At 33.3% G+C, this 17,524-nt stretch overlaps 2 protein-coding genes across 3 annotated transcripts; both read left to right on the top strand.

Annotated features, from left to right (window-relative positions):
* The first annotated feature begins 249 nt into the window (after positions 1 to 249).
* Positions 250 to 3,198, top strand: LOC100258223 (disease resistance protein At4g27190-like). Its single transcript, XM_002270129.1, has one exon. The coding sequence runs from the start codon at positions 250 to 252 to the stop codon at positions 3,196 to 3,198; it is 2,949 nt and encodes a 982-aa protein (XP_002270165.1).
* A 293-nt stretch (positions 3,199 to 3,491) lies between these two features.
* LOC100263360 (uncharacterized) lies at positions 3,492 to 6,871 on the top strand. Of its 2 annotated transcripts, XM_002273213.5 has the most exons (5): positions 3,516 to 3,884; positions 4,394 to 4,458; positions 4,548 to 4,608; positions 4,800 to 4,946; positions 6,559 to 6,871. In XM_002273213.5, exons 1-5 carry the CDS (start codon positions 3,644 to 3,646, stop codon positions 6,669 to 6,671), a joined length of 627 nt encoding a protein of 208 aa, XP_002273249.1. In that variant the 5' UTR covers positions 3,516 to 3,643; the 3' UTR covers positions 6,672 to 6,871. The 2 variants fall into 2 exon arrangements, with proteins under 2 accessions (XP_059593554.1, XP_002273249.1); XM_059737571.1 differs by having other exon boundaries at positions 3,492 to 3,884; positions 4,800 to 6,871.
* The last annotated feature ends 10,653 nt before the right edge of the window (positions 6,872 to 17,524 follow it).

Consider the following 17,524-nt stretch of genomic DNA (forward strand, 5'->3'; position numbering starts at 1 on the left):
TCATTATGCATTCAACGGTTGAAATTGAAAGCTCGATTAATAAATACCGATGTAGTACCCTAACATTTTCCTTACTATTTGGTAGATAATTTCGGAATGACGACATACCTAGTCTTCACATGATTGACTTGACTGGTAGACTAATCCCCAGAACCAGAAAAAAGAAATCGATGATAATATACTGGCAGTGTTTCTGCATATTGTTGCCCTCTGAGAGTATTCTTTCTCCTGTCTTACCAAATTTCTTGAATGGAATTAGTGGCTTCACTGTTGGGTTCAGTGGTAGCAGACGCTGGCAAACATCTATGTGGTTGCATATGTTCTAAAGCTAGTAATTCTCTCAGATTTCAAGCAGGTTTCAATGATCTGGAAGAAGAGATGAAGCTTTTAATAGATCTGAGAAGCAAAGTGGAGAATGAGTCAGCTTGGACCCCCCAAGTAAGTGAGTGGCTCAAGGAGGTTGAAGAACTGGAGTGTGAAGTGAATTCTATGCAAGAAGGTATAGCAGCCAGCAACGAGAGATCCGGCAGAGGTTTCTTAAATTGCAGCCTGCATAACAAAGAACTGGTACAAAGGCTGAAGAAGGTGCAAAGACTTCGCAAAGTGGGCACCAGCATCAGCATGGTGGCTGCTCATCGTCTAGCCAGAAGAGTGGAGCATATTCCAGGGCCATCAATTGAGTGTCAAGCAACAGCAACACAAAATTTAGCTAAAATCATGAGTCTTCTGAATGATGATGGAGTTGGGAGAATCGGTGTTTGGGGCATGGGCGGAGTAGGCAAAACTACTCTGGTAAAGAACCTGAACAACAAGCTCCGGGATGCTTCTTCAACACAATCTTTTGGCATTGTGATATGGATTACAGTATCCAAGGAAATGGACTTGAAAAGAATCCAAGTACAAATTGCTCAGAGATTGAATATGGCTGTGGATATGGATGAAACCACTGAGAGGATGGCTATTAAATTGTTTCACAGACTGAAGAAGGAAAATAAGTTTCTCCTCATTTTTGATGACGTGTGGAAGGGAATTCATTTAGACTCCTTGGGTGTGCCCCAGCCTGAAGATCATGTGGGTTGCAAGATCGTATTAACGACTCGATCTTTGGATGTTTGTAGGGTGATGAGGACTGATGTGGATGTCAGAGTGGATGTTCTAAATGACAGTGAAGCTTGGAATTTGTTTTGTCAAAACGTGGGGGATGTAGCCTCCTTACAACATATTAAACCATTAGCAGAGGCAGTTGCTAAAGAATGTGGAGGATTGCCCTTGGCGATAATCGTCATGGGGACGTCTATGAGGGGAAAGACAATGGTGGAGCTTTGGGAGGATGCCTTGAATGAGCTGCAACAATCACTGCCCTGTAATATCCAAGGGATAGAGGATGAGGTCTATAAGCCCTTAAAGTGGAGCTATGATTTATTACAAGGTAAGAATATCAAGTCATGCTTCCTGTATTGTTCTTTATTTCCTGAGGATTTCTCCATTGAAATAAGTGAACTAGTACAATGCTGGCTGGCCGAAGGTCTCTTAGATTCACAGCAAAACTATAGGGATGCACAGAATAGGGCACTTGCTTTGATTGAAAATCTAAAGAACTGTTGCTTGTTGGAACCTGGTGACTCTACTGGCACTGTGAAAATGCATGATGTAGTCCGCGATGTTGCCATATGGATTTCTTCCTCTCTGAGCGATGGATGTAAATTCCTAGTTCGATCAGGGATTAGATTGACTGAGATTCCCATGGTTGAATTGTCAAATTCTCTCAAGAGAGTTTCATTCATGAATAATGTGATAACAGAGCTACCAGCTGGTGGGATAGAGTGCCTAGAGGCATCAACTTTATTTCTACAAGGTAATCAGACCCTTGTGATGATTCCTGAGGGATTCCTGGTTGGATTTCAACAACTGAGAGTTTTGAATCTGTGTGGAACTCAGATCCAGAGATTGCCTTCTTCCCTTCTCCATCTTAGTGAGCTACGCGCTCTCCTCTTAAAGGATTGCACTTGTCTTGAAGAATTGCCTCCACTAGGGGGGCTTAGTCAACTGCAGTTGCTCGACTGTGATTCCACTGCTATCAAGGAATTGCCTCAAGGGATGGAGCAATTGAGCAACTTGAGGGAGCTGAACCTGTCACGCACTAAGCAGTTGAAAACATTTCGAGCTGGAGTAGTATCTAGGCTGCCTGCTTTAGAGGTTCTCAACATGACAGATACCGAATACAAATGGGGAGTGATGGGAAATGTAGAAGAGGGAGAAGCATCTTTTGATGAGCTAGGAAGTCTCAGGCAATTAACATACTTATACATTAACTTGAAAGGCATTTCACCCCCAACCTTCGAGTATGACACGTGGATAAGCAGATTGAAAAGCTTCAAAATCCTTGTGGGCTCAACTACTCATTTCATATTCCAAGAACGAGAGTTCAAGAAAACACATGTGATCATCTGTGATGTTGATCTCTCAGAACAATGTATTGGGTGGTTGTTGACGAATTCAAGCTCCTTACTTTTGGGTTTCTGCAGTGGACAGAAGCAGATGCTTGAAAACTTAGCCTTAAATAATGTTTCCTTTGCTTGTTTGACAAAGCTTACTATTACCAATTCTGACTGCTGCTTAAGGCCAGAGAACGGTTCTGTTGCCCAAAATAACCTACTCCCAAGTCTGGAGGAGCTTTATCTTCGTCATCTCACACATCTAGAGAACGTCTCGGACTTAGTTTCTCATCTGGGACTAAGACTATCAAAGCTAAGAGTAATGGAGGTGCTGTCTTGTCCCAGATTAAAGTATCTTCTATCATTTGATGGTGTGGTTGATATAACCTTAGAAAACCTGGAAGATATCAGATTAAGTGACTGTGTTGATCTGGGTGATCTCTTTGTATACGATTCAGGGCAGCTGAACTCAGTTCAAGGACCTGTTGTTCCAAACCTACAGAGAATATACTTGCGTAAACTTCCCACATTGAAGGCTTTAAGCAAAGAAGAGGAGTCATGGCCGAGCATAGAGGAACTTACAGTGAATGACTGTGATCATCTCAAAAGGCTGCCCCTGAATCGCCAAAGTGTAAATATCATAAAGAAAATAAGAGGAGAACTGGAGTGGTGGAGGCGATTGGAGTGGGGTGATGAGGAAATGAGGTCAAGTCTGCAGCCTTTTTTCCTCGAATGTACTTTCGGAAAACAAACACCAAGATAGATTTGATCTTCTCTTGTTGCTAAGTTCCTCTTGTGCTTATGTTCAAGAGCAGGATTCAGACAAGCAGTACAACAAAGTTGGACCAGACAATTATTTTAATGGAATAAGATGATAATTTTTTTTCTTTTTTTTTTATAATTTTATGATAATTTGTTGCCCACTTGATTTACTTCTTAAGTTCTTATAGCCTGTCCTAAAATGTAGAAAAAAAAATAGATTTATTAATTTATTAAATATAATGTAATTTAGTGTGAAAAAATCCAATCCTTTTCCACCCCAATAAAAACAAAGCAGAAGCAGCCAAGCTTTGTTATCCAAATCCTTGTCACAGCATTAAATGGCAGCCACATACTTCCACCAACATGTGCCCAAAAAATGAGAACCCCTTCATACATCTCTCTTCACCATCACACACTGGCATAGATCTCTAGCACCCGAAAAAAAAATGCAAGTGACTGCCCACTACTCTCTTCCAAAGCCTCTATGCTGCTCAGCATCTCTGTCTCCTTTCTTTATTAATTCTAAAACTTCTCTTCTCCCCTCTCATTCTCTTAGTTTTATTTACTGTAAGAGCCTCTCCACACAGCTATATGGTCTTAGAATCAAAGCTAGGCAGCGGAGGAAGGTTTCTCCTGTATTTGCCTCAACAGAGAATAATGCAGAAAGATGGCTTCTTGAACCTATAGGTCAGTCATATTTGCTCTGATGCACTTACATTTTTTTTTTCTTTTTTAACATGTTTATTTCATATGGGAAACCTATAGGTAGCTTTCTGTTTGAATCCTTAATTTCCTTGTTATTTTATCTTATTTTTTCTTGAATTGGACACTGAAAAAAATGTTCAAATTCAGAACCTGGGCGTTGCAAAAATGAACTTTCTGGCCCATTATTTCTACCAAAATCAGATCATTTTTTGCAGTAAATTGAGAAACTCAAATTGCATCTCTCGTCAGACCCAAATTCCTGAATCTGAAATTCATATTCCTTTCTGTTTGATTGGTAAAGTGAGGCAAGTCAAGGAAAAAATGGAATGAAAAAGTTAGGAAGAAATCTTTATTGGGTCGAATCTAAGCTGCAAAATCTGTGTTTTTTATCCTACTTTTTTGTCACTAATGGTGGCCATGAGATGAAATTCTACTGTCAATTCGATCATGAAGATGTTAATCTTTTAGAGTCAATGTATGATGTATGGCAGGTGACGGAGACACTAGGCACATAGGATTTAAAGTTGCAAGGCCAGGTGCATACGAAATAGCTTCTGTAAGTTGTCCAAATCAAGGGGTTGTGGTGGTTTGAAATAACTGAAGTTTGCACCATGTTCACTCCATTATTTTTGGAATCTTGTCTAGAGTGTGGTGACTGTTGGGCGTCTTCCAGATAAAGCCGACTTGGTAATTCCAGTTGCAACAGGTAATCTATAGCATCCAGCTTCAAAATTGTTTCCATAGCTTAAATTGCTTCCATGTCCTCAATGAGTAAAATAGTAGACTCTTGTTGAATTTTAATGGGGTATTAAAGTATCTTACCAATGCTTTGAATTAATTTGGAACCATTTTATTTACATGTCCCTCGTGTTCTTGTCTTTCCTTCAAACTCAACAGTATCCGGTTTGCATGCCCGCATTCAGAAGAAAGAGGGGGGCCTTTTAGTAACAGACTTGGACAGCACAAATGGAACATTTATTGATGACAAGAAGCTCAGCCCGGGTGTTGCTGCCCCTGTATCACCAGGAAGTTGTATTACATTTGGTAACATGACTCTTCTTCTTCCTATTTATGCCCTTAATTTTTTGTCATTTGAGGTGAATAAGATTGAAAGACCTGAATCTGAGTCTAAACTCCGCTCTGTAATGAATGCGTTTTTAGTTCTATTTTCTTGGCATATCAGTAGTATGAAAGAGCCAGAAACATCAACTTCCACTTTAGTGATAAACTTGAACCTATGAGGCAAACATCACAAGTCAGAGAGAACATTTCAGCCTCAGAAAAGTTAACCAAAGGCTTGGGAAGATTGAATAAACGATCGCATCAAATGCATCCCTATTTGTTTTCATTACACACAGGTTTGGCAAAACTCCCAATATTGAATGTTCCTGATAAAAACAGCACTTCGATATTGCATCTTCATTCCCCACCACCTCCACATAATCCTTCATCCAATCCTTTTATTTGTCATAAATCAGAATGGATGCCTCCATGAACAAGGCATCTCCATACCAAATGACTTTCAGTAATTTTGCCTGTGCACCTTAACACACTTTGAACCCATAACCAACATAACCCCCAACAAGCCTGTTTAGAGTGCAATTATCAAATATCCCTAAACCTCAAACAGGATAACACTTTTTCTTGAGTGGTGGCATCAGGGTTTAGCTTGTGATGAATTGAATATAAGCTCTAAATGCTACTTGGCTGAGTACAACCATGTCTTAGGAACCAAACGTCCCAGCTTTGGCCCTAGTCAAGCTTCTCATATCACTAAGTGGCTTGAGGAAGTTGCATAAGAATGTGAACCTTTTCTTGTCACAGTTCAATCCATATTAAAGTGAACATCACTTGTACGCAATTTCCTTACCCAATCTCTTTGTACATGGTCAGTGTTTTAACACACTCTTTTACGTTTAGGAACGATCCCTCCTCTTTAATGGATTCGCTAGCTTCTTTTTAATGACAGGAAGTCAAATATTTAAATACATGGCATCTAACACAGTCCTTCACAAGCACATGGTTTGTTGTGGCATCTGTAGTGCTCAATTGACATACTGAATATCAGGCCACATGGTGGAAAGAAAGTTAAAAATTCAGTTATTTTCAGCATGGCCTGTCATTACCCTAAATAAAGTGAATATTTTGTCAATGGTGTGAAGAGCCTCCTTTCTTGTAAAACTACATTTCCTTGTATCTCTACAAATCTTTAAAGTCACGAGGGGAAAAAGTTATAAGATTGAGATTGATTGGTAAAAATTACAAGGGATAAGTAAAGATGCAAGGAAGGGTATAGGGCATCCCGTGAAGCATGGCTTATGGTTCAGGGTGAAGATAATAGGACTAAGAAATGATTCTCTCTCATGCGGGGATGTAAGTAATATTAGTTGAACCATGTTAAAACCCCATCCATATCTCTCTCTGCATGGGTTTGCTTGAATGTCTATGTTATTGTACCAACAAGTAGCATTGACCAAAAGCTTACTATGTGACCAAAAACTTGTTTTATTTTTGTGTTCATTATCAATTTTGCTGATCAAATAGGTGTTTTGAACAGGATTTGTAATAAACCTCCAAAACTCAACTATAATTCACTCTCTATGAATTTCTAGACGTCCATCTTTATTGACTGAAGTGAGGTTTGTTTGGTTGCCAGGGGATATTCATCTGGCAATATTCCGCGTTTCAAAACTTGAGAATGCAGAAGTTACAAAGGAATCAGAAGACTCTCCAGTTAAACCAGAGGCTGACAGTCCAACTGAAGGCTAAAATTGCAGAATATGTCTCCAAGGAATCAGAGTCTATCTTGAGTAGACGCGATTTTCCAATACTGAAATTTGTAGTCATTCTTTTCTTGATTTTGGAGAGGGGATTCTATGTTATGTTTCTAAGGTTTTTTGGCTATAAATGTTGACTACATAACTGAAAAAAAAATAAAAGAATTAAAAACGTAGCATACAATTCTTTCTCGTTCTTGTTTGTTGGTTTTGCAACTTTTTCTGAAATTTTTCTGCCATGAAGAAACAATATATGGAAGTTGCAGACTGATATGTGTTTCATTGTCACTTTCCAAGGCCACCAGTCATGGTATGTGTTTCAGTATCAAAATTCCTTGCCAAAACAGATACCAACCTCAAAGTGTTTGTTTTCTCCTCCTCTTTGACATCCATTCTTTTCAACTCCTTGGCTCCAATCTGAGATCTTAAAGTCAATATTCACACACTAAAATGGGGTGCGTGCCCTTGGAAAGTATGATCAATATCCCACAAAATTAAGAAATAAGAAGATATGAATAATAGTATACTAGTATACATGTATCGTGGTATTAAGGATAACATTTTGGGGTCTACAAATATGTCTCGAACTCTTTGGTAGAGGTTACAAGTGAAAATGTATATGTATTAAAAAAAATGTAGTGGGATTGCATAGAAAAACTAAAAAGACTATCAATTTTATCCTAGTACAATAGGCACTCAAACTCTAGAGCATTCTCTCCAACTAGTGGTTGGAGGGTCTGAAGCATGTGGAAAAGATCTTGAGGAAAATAATGATGACACTATAAGACACAAATGATGAATCAAAGAAAAAACAAATCTATGGGAAGGAAATAGAAATCCATGGTTGTTATCATAATAATAGAAATCCTAGGTGAGAGATAGAAAACCAAAGCAAATAGATAGAAAACGGAAGAAAAAAGACAGAAGGCCAAGGGAAAAAGATACAACTAAGGGTGCAATCACGATGACTAAAATCCTATATAAGAAATAGAAAACTAATGGTATGGTCAGGATGATTAAGGAATAAGCTTAGTGAGTTCCAAGTTCATTTCTTTATATTATCTTAGGATTTCATCTCCTTGAAGATGCTTCTATTTCTAAATAGTCAATTTTGTTCCATGGCCAAGGTTTACTGTTAGTGTTTTATTCTTTATCTTTAGTTCCATGTCAATTTAGGAATCCTAGGTTTTTATTTAATTATTTTTTTCAACTAGGACTTTGATTTTAGTGTGTTTTTTTTTCTTTATTAAGTTTAGATCTTAAATTTTGAGAGGAGTGATATTTTCTTCATAGATTAGGTATTTATGTTTTTTAGTCTAGGATCTCCTATTTAGGGGGAGAATTATTAGTTCATGGATTATCAATGTCATTAGTATTTCCAAAAATCTAGTCCTTTATTCTCACACTAAACGTATATAGATGCATCCCCACTTCACTAGAGATCTTGTCGAAGAAAAGGGTACTACTCTTGAATATGCCCCCCTACTAAAAGTCAATCTTCGCTAAACTTTTAGATGCCCTTAGGTTTAAAAGTCTTAGGAAGTGTTTAGGTTAGGATTACATATTCTAGAGTTTAAATAGTATTTTCTTAAAATTTTATGGTTCATTGTTAAGATTTGAAATGCTTTTATATGGTTTACTTGTTCTATTTTTAATTATTTGACGTATTTTAATTGATCTATAGCAAGAAATTGTTTACTAAAGGTTATTTTGAATATTTCTTATTGTGATTTTGTGTTAAGAAGTTCTTGATCTAGGGGGACCTACTTATACTTGTTTTCTTGATCAAAATTAAACTAAATTGTTTTTCAAAATCAATCTAGGGGTTAGGAAATCAAAGAACATGTTTGATTCTATTTAGATGACTGAAAAAGAATCTTTTATTAAGATTTTGTGAAGTGAATGCCTTCATCAAATCTTAAATCCCTATCCTTAAGTCAAGCATGAAAGTCATCACTTCTAATATAGAAATATCCTCAGGACAAATAGATAATTTTAGATGAAACATAATTTTTGTTCTATATCCAATTTGCCCTACAAAGATGCACCGTTGAAAATTCCTTATGTATGGAGAACAAAAGTCATATAAATTGACTTCCTAAATGTAAGCCATGTTGAACAGAAATATGGTTGAATGGTATCATGTTAAATAATGGAACATTGATGTTCAATTAATTAAAGGACTCAAGTAATGAGTAGTATCTTTGATTGTGGAATTGATTTTACAATTCTTATATATATGTTATATTCTCTATAAAGTTGTAGAATTATGGATTTAGATTCTTTAAGAGACCTTTTTAGGTGTTATGATTCTTTGTAAACATGAAAATACATGTGTTACAATTTATTATTTTCATGGATTACAACATAAGACCACTTTTTATTAGAGATTTTTTGAAAGACACATTTAAATTAGGCTCTAGATAGACTTATCCACATTCAAGATACTTTTGTCCTGGAAATTTTGAATGTGGATACTTCTATTCTTCGAATATTTTTAAGAGCATCATTTAAAGCCTTTAGCTTCCATTTGACAAGCTATGTACCCTCACTATACTCAGATGTTCTATGTCAACATCATGTCTACATTTGGAGTATTTAGTTCAACATTTCCATGTATGGTTTATCCTTCATTGTTATCTCACATCTCATCTTCCAAGTCATTGGTCTCTTTCTCTAGTGAGACATTACTTTACCCATGGTTCTTGATGTTTAGACCTTCTGAATGTGGGGCTATAGCGGCATGGTTCACCATTTTCTTGTTTATATTCCTTTGATTGATATGCTTTGCCAATATAGCTTTTGGGTACTTAATTTTGAGTGTAATATTTTCTATCCTACCTTTCATTGCCCTTAAATTAGGAGGTTGAGAGTATGCTTTTTCATTTCATCCTCATTGAGAAGGATATTGATATGCATCGATTTATTCCAGATGTCATGGGCAGATATACTTCTAAGACCCATGTTAGTAGCTTTCCTTTTTTTATCATCATCCCACAAATTATTCTAGAGACGGGTCTCAAGTTTTAGCATGAGTTTTCTATTATTTAACAATTAGCACCGATCAAAAATCATGTTGGATTAGAAGTGGGTTGCATTAATCTGACCCAAGTTGCTACCATAGTTTCATCAACCAACCAAACCTCAACATAAGGAGACAAAGTAATGAAGATTTTAGGACACAAATGAGAATGATCATTTATTTAATGTCAAGTTTGTTGTCATAGAAAGTAAACATACCTATATCACTATGAGTTTTAAGACATGTCATCATAACACATTATAATTCATTACTTTCCCAAAATAAGACATGGTAAAATGCATATTTGCAAATAGATTATCCTATTCACCTAATTCCATTAAATATCCCATTAGACAAGGTTTGAAAATTTGTGCTATTTTTTCTTTAAAAAAGTAGAAGAAGAAGAAAAAACACTAGCCAATCTCCTTTCCAAAGCAAAAACTTTTGAAATGGGCCTAGACTTTTTTTTTTTTCTCACTTTTCAATTTTCTCTTATTTGATGTTCCTACGTTACTCAGACCAATTTTTTAAAATGGTTCAATTGTTTTTTTATTTTATTTTTCCCTTGTTCATATGTTTTATTGTTGATATTTGTACATAACTCAAAACCAATTTTTCTATAAGTTTAACCTTCATTTCTCTCTTTTGTCAACATGTTTTATTCTTAATGTTTCAACACACCATGAATATGTGACTCTATAAGCAAACATAGTACAAGTTCAAATATATGGCCACCTACTAAATGAAACTCTAATATTATATTCAACTAAAAACTTAAAATATTAAGATTTGGATTTATAATATATATTATGCTCTCCAATAGTTTCAAATGTTTAAGACAACACTCTATTAAAAAGACATTTGGTGTCACATCCCCTATATGTCATAGTGATATGCTATTTGGGCATGGACATCCACAATCTACCTAGATGCCTATGGAACATGTATACTCAACAATGGTGGACGCTACGAGGTTTTTTCTTACTCTATTTCTTGATGAAGGTGACCCTATGTGCTTAAGAACAATGATTGTTTTCACTCTTATTATAAAAAGGAGACGATAGAATACTTGGACCTAGATGATCTCTGACACCATTTCAAACATGTCACAATCTAGAATAATGGGATTGGTTTGAGGGTTTTGGTTTAATGGTTAGAGTTAGAGGCTCACCAAAATAAAATTGACATGTATTGAACCCATGTGGTGGTATGATCAAATTGTTGACCCCAAATGTTGCCACCAACTCTTTTTTAGTGCATTCATCTAATGTTAAGATTGCTCCTCCTACTAGCCTAAACTATATCAATCTAATTGATGTTGATGAGGCAATTCACATGACGTTGTAGGAATGTTCAGTCCTTGACACCATTTCCTTGGAAGTTGATGTGACTTTGGATACATTGCTCAAAGTATTTACACTATTTAGATTGTAGATGGATTATTGTATATTTTGATGCCAAACCTAGTAGATTTGAGGGATCCAATTCTAGTTACCTAATAACTCAATGATATCAAAGATGTGTAGTTTGTGACTTGTAGTGGTTGAGTAGCCTTGTAACTCACACAGTGTAGACCACTTGTAGAAGAGGCAATGTGAGCATAGGTGAGATAGGAGGATGATGAGATCATTTGTTAGCTCAATAGGATCCAAATTCCGTTTGAGATCTTTTTGCATCTTCCATAACTCATAGAGGGATGTTAATAAGATCTTTTATCTAGATATACATTGATATTGTTGGGATAGAGCCTTCAAAAGTACAACATTATGAAATAATTGGGTTTTTAGTTTCTACCATTTTATCCTTAATTGTATTAATATTTATTTGAACATTCAAACTTGCATAACTTGTATTGTACATGACTTGAGTTCATTAGGAATTGCACATAAAATCTAAGTCATGGATTCCTTATAAGTTGATGAGTTATTCACAAATAGTTTATGAATAGATAATCCATATAGGGTTGTAGTGTACTACCTCTTAATTGGATGGATAATTTGTTTTGATCATTAGGATGAGTTTTCCATGGTAAGTACACTAGTGTACATAACTACATGTTGAATAAGACTTACAGTGAATCATGATATTGGTTATTAAGTAGTCATGATTTTACTAAACTATTATATTGCATGAACTCTCAACCTTGAAAAAAATATTAAATTAATGTTGAAGTTTTCAGTTGTTTTGACCTATGAGTGAGATTCTAAGGTGGTTATATATTGTCTACAGGTTTAGTTACATTTACTTAAGGTAGGTAACAATTGATATTCTCAATAAAGATAACCATGATGTTTTATAAGATTGAGATAACGTGTTCTTTTAGGTAATTCTAAGGACTTATGATCATGAAATCTATAGTGACATAGTTATTCTTTAAGTGAGATTTGATATATGTCCTTTATAGACTAGAATAGGTCAATAAAATAGATATATCTGAAACTCGAGGATGGTAGAGATAATCTTGAGAGATTGATAATTTCTATCTAATAAACATGTTTTTTTTTTAAATTACAATTAGGATTTTAGGAAAAGTGGCATTGCAATCATGGATATTAATCCTTTATTTATTAAAGGATTAATTGATTGAAAGGAATGAAAAGATTCCAAATTTGTAAAATTAATCTTTCATATTTTTGAATTTGAAGAGTATCCATTTTTAATATAAATATCATTCAACAGTTTAATTATTTCTATGTATGTTTTAAAAGAAAATATCATTTTTCTAAGAAAAACATGAATACATTCTTATCCAAAATGGGTATTGGTTTTTTTGGTGAAAAAAAAGTGAAGAGTTAGTGGATGTTTGGTAAACCAACTTAATGACTTAAACTAATTTAATAACTTAATTTAAGTTATTAAGTAAATTAAGTATGTTTGGTAAAATAACTTAATGACATGACTTAAAGTTAAAAACAACTCTAAATAATAAATAAAAATAATTAACTTATTCTTAAATTTATATCTTCATTTTATTTTTTTACCACCATTTGTCATAATTACCTCCATAATCTTGTTTGTTATTCCACAACATTTACCGTTACTCAACATTTTTTGCCCTAATTATGATTTATGAAAATGAATATGTCAATTTGATGATTTAAAATATATTTTAAGTTAATTTTATCAAATAATATTAATATTTTTAGTAAGAATTAAGTAATAAGTTTTAAATTAACAATTTACGTATAATTTAACTTAAAATCATTTTAAATAATTAAATAAATAGTAAAAAGTTTTACCCAACACCCCTTCTTGTTACAAATTGGGATGATTTCATCCCATTTAGAGTACATTTGATAGTGATTTTGAAAAGTATTTTTAGCATTTTTAATACCTGAAAAATAAAAAATTTCAAGTATTAGAAAGAGCAAAAACACTTTCTAGAATCACTGCCATATACTTTGTTAAATAGAACATGGAGTACTAATAAGGCAATAACTAACAGGGAAATTTATGTAACCATACACCAAGGGGCAAAATTTTGCCTTTTAGAAACTTTGCTTTTTACTTTTCAAATTCAGTGGATTTTGGGGAAAATAAATGGCCTTTCATACACTGTAATAGTGATGTTGAGGCCCTACCAAAAATGTCATCTTATACTTTAACAACTCTCTTAGTTGGATCAGTCGCTTAGAAAAGCCACATAAGCAAGGTCCAAATCAATTGTCCACTTAAGTCGATGACATGGCTCATGTACATGTCACCATCCAACTAGACACATCACATGGATTGATTTTTCAAAAAAAAAAATTGCCAAAACATAACAAAATGGATAGTGAGATTTACTCCTAGATCCCTTCTTCTCTCTTGAACCAAACCCTAACTCCAGAAACCCATATTCTTTCCTTTTCATTCATAGCCACAATTCGCCAAGGGAGCTAACGGTGAAAATAGAGAGAGGTGGCCCGAGGTGGGAGGAGAAAAAAAAAATGAGAGAGAGAGAGAGAGCAGAGGAGGACACTTTAGGTGGGTCACTGGTTTCGTTGGTTTTGGAATAGGACACTAGACACTTGAAGCAAGTAAAACGTTGTTGGAGATAAGCTTTCCCATGTACGAATGTAATGGATTTATTATTTCATTTGGGTTCTTATCATTGCTTGTTGAGATCGAATCTAGCCTCCCTCGTTTCTGTAATTGTCATGGAAAGGAAACAATATATTCTTCATGATGTTTTTATAGTAGCTTGCATTGCTTGTACACACCAACATCTAGGTAATAGTTTCAGTTTATTTATCCAAGTTTGCAGGTTTATTTTTGTGAAATTAAAATGGGTAAATTTGACACTATAGAACTCCATTCCTTAATTTGTTCTTCAGTTAAAATCTCACAATTATGATCCAAACCTAGAGAGAAGATGAATTGGTTCTTAAGAAAAAAACATGTCACACTGATCAAGTAAATGCGTTTATTTTAAGATTGGAGCTATGCTATACTAATGAAGTGCTCATGGTTTTAGTCTATATTGCCTCCTACTAAAATGAAATCTTTCAAACGATAAGTCCATTAGATAAGATGCAGCTTCCAGGGCCTTATGGGGAATGACCCACATTGGTTTTAGCTACTGATGACGGGGCTACATCCAGACCGGAACAGGGGCATGAAGTTGTTCTTGCTTCGTGACATTCCAGATGAGTTGAAAGACTATGATCCCCTCCCTTAAGATCAACTCATCCTAATGAATAAGCTAGAGAAAACCCATAAGTTTTTATCAGCACCATGGTCTGGCAAAAGTCAGATTGGGAAAGGCTTTGGGAGAAAGTTTCTAAACTAGAGGGACTTCCCTGGAGGTAGTGGGTCTTTGTTTTGAATGAATTGAAAAACTAAATATATCATTCATAATCAACATGATGGATTTTGAGGTTCAGAAAAACTCAGTTTGTTTCATTTGAAGTTACATTATGCTGGAGAAGAGCTTTAATTATGAAAAAATGAAAATGATAAGACAAAATTTATACTTTTTAGTTTTTAATTATATTCAAGTATTAAGTTTATTATTTTTCTATAATTGCTAAATTATTTTTTAGAGTAAAAAAAATAATTTTATGAATAATTAGCTATGTTAAATTAGTAACTAATTTTCAAGTATTAAGTTTTTTGTTTTTCTATAATTGCTAAATTATTTTTTAAGGTAAAAAAATTAATTTTATGAATAATTAGCTATGTTAAATTAGTAACTAATTTTCAAGTATTAAGTTTATTGTTTTTCTATAATTTCTAAATTATTTTTTACAAAAAAAAATAATTTTATAAATAATTGGCTATGTTAAATTAGTAACTAATTTTCAAGTATTAAGTTTATTGTTTTTCTATAATTTCTAAATTATTTTTTACAAAAAAAAATAATTTTATAAATAATTAGCTATGTTAAATTAGTAACTAATTTTCAAGTATTAAGTTTATTGTTTTTCTATAATTTCTAAATTATTTTTTACAAAAAAAAATAATTTTATAAATAATTAGCTATGTTAAATTAGTAACTAATTTTCAAGTATTAAGTTTATTATTTTTCGATAATTGCTAAATTATTTTTTATAGTAAAAAAATTAATTTTATGAATAATTAGTAACTAATTATTCATTTTATGACTTTGAAATATATAATTTTTAATCTTTTATTTGATGATGTGACTTATATTTTATAGACTGTAAAATATTATTTTATTTAATAACTTGTGGAAATCCGAATTGCTAACGAGATGGAAGGTACCTCCCCCATGGGCTAGAATCTTCATGGCATTATGGGATAGAATCAGAATTTTGTATAAAATTAGAACATAGATGGAGGCCTAATTTTATGTAGCAGCATAACAGAAAAGAACATTAATGAGGAGTCATATAAAAACACAAGATATACTTTGACCACATCATAAGGAGAGGCCATTATCTTCTAACATGTCAACTCTCATTAATCTAGAAATAAATCCAGTGTATCATTTCAAGGCATATATATGTGATATATGATGTAAATGGCCATTAATTTGTCTTTTTCTTTATCAGACAAGAAGCTAATGTGGCCAAACAAGATGTTTTTTTTTCCACTTATGAGCCATTAATCATATACTTAAACTTCTTTATTAGCTTTGTTTGAACTCAATCATCAGCTCCTATATGATTGTACAACACAATACATTTATGACATGCCCTTTAATTTGTTCTTTTGCTATTAATTAAAGTGAGTGCATGAATCCATCTTATTGTCATCAATTATTCAACTTCAAATGTTATGACATGCCTATTTCCTTTGTCTAGTTACCTTATACATACTTTTGTAATTTTTTAAAGAAAATAAAATATTTTTTAAAGAAAATAAAATATTTTTTAAAGAAAAGAAAATAAAAGCTATGACTTGGGTTTGTTTGTTTGTTTGTTTGTTTGTTTTTTAAAGAAAATTCATTTATTTTTCAATAATTTGTTGATCTTAGGTGTGAGAAAATGAGGTAGGCCCATATGAAACAAAGTCTGATCATGTGTTAGGCACTTTATTAAAATATTGTGGAACAATTTAAAAAGGTTGTTCATTACTCATGGAAAATGGCATCATTTTCCATATTATGGGATTGTCCTTATAGCATAAATATGCATGAAGGGGTTTGAGGAGAAATTAGACAATGATGGGATTCACACATCAATTACTTTTTAAATTAGTGATGAATTCTTGGATGGTAAGCTGATATGATCACCAAAAGATGACAAACTTGTGATCCATTGCTTCAAAATTGGTTACCCACATTATGGTGTGTTTGGCTTATTTGTAATATATTTTGTATCATTTTGGAGTCACAATCATGAACTAAGGGGTCATTTTGAGAACATGTCTTTATTTCCAATAGTGACAAACTTAGAAAATTAGGAGTGTGTTGGATTGATAAAGTCCCATCATTGGTATGGGATTATAGAAAATCAGACATATTAGGGATTCTTTTTCTTAAATTAATGAAGCAATCCATAAAATCGGTGATGAAATGGGACCTAATAAAAGATAGTGGAATAAGTTATATCTTAGTGTGAAGTTTAGTCCTTCTCTTAGATGCCTTTATCATATTTAGTCAGATTTGGGATTCCCACTATAGGAAACTAGCTAGTATATTTCTTCACCTCTCCTCAAAAAAACTTCTTGGAATTTGGAGTTATATGGATGACTTTTTTTAAGTTTGAGTTAAAGATGATTAATTCTTATAATAGACCTATAAGACATGATCTTAAATATCATAAAATGTTTGATTTACATGTACTGAACATCAATTGATTTTAAGATGAAATGATTCAAACTCGATCCAAATATTAGTATTACAAATAAGAGTCATATTCTTGAAACAGAACTATAAAATGTGATTTTAAATATCATAAGAGATTCAACTTATTCTTAGTGAATACTAATTGATTTTAATATGAAATGATTAAATATTTATCTAAATATTAATATAACAACCAATAAATATAGATTTGAGTCACATTAAGGACACAATAATGTGTCTTTCAAGTTGGTGGATAGAGTTCTCATTTATTGATTAGCAACCTAAAAGTAATGGACTATATGTATATATTAATTAAGAATTCAAGTATTAAATATAGTTTAAAACATTATCTCATTTTGGTGATACACACATAATTCATACCATGGCAACAAGTTTAGTAACAATAATTAAATCTTACATAAATTATTAATTTTAAAAGAAATTAAAATTTTATATAGTCATTTCATCCTATTGAAATGCACATTGTGCGATTTTTTTTGGGCAGTGGGTATCATAGTGGGTGGCCCTATATATAACAGGTTGACCCTTTTTTATAACCATATTATTGAGAGATTTGGGGAAACCTATC

Source organism: Vitis vinifera, chromosome 6, assembly GCF_030704535.1.
Source record: "Vitis vinifera cultivar Pinot Noir 40024 chromosome 6, ASM3070453v1".
Classification (NCBI taxonomy): Eukaryota; Viridiplantae; Streptophyta; class Magnoliopsida; order Vitales; family Vitaceae; genus Vitis; species Vitis vinifera.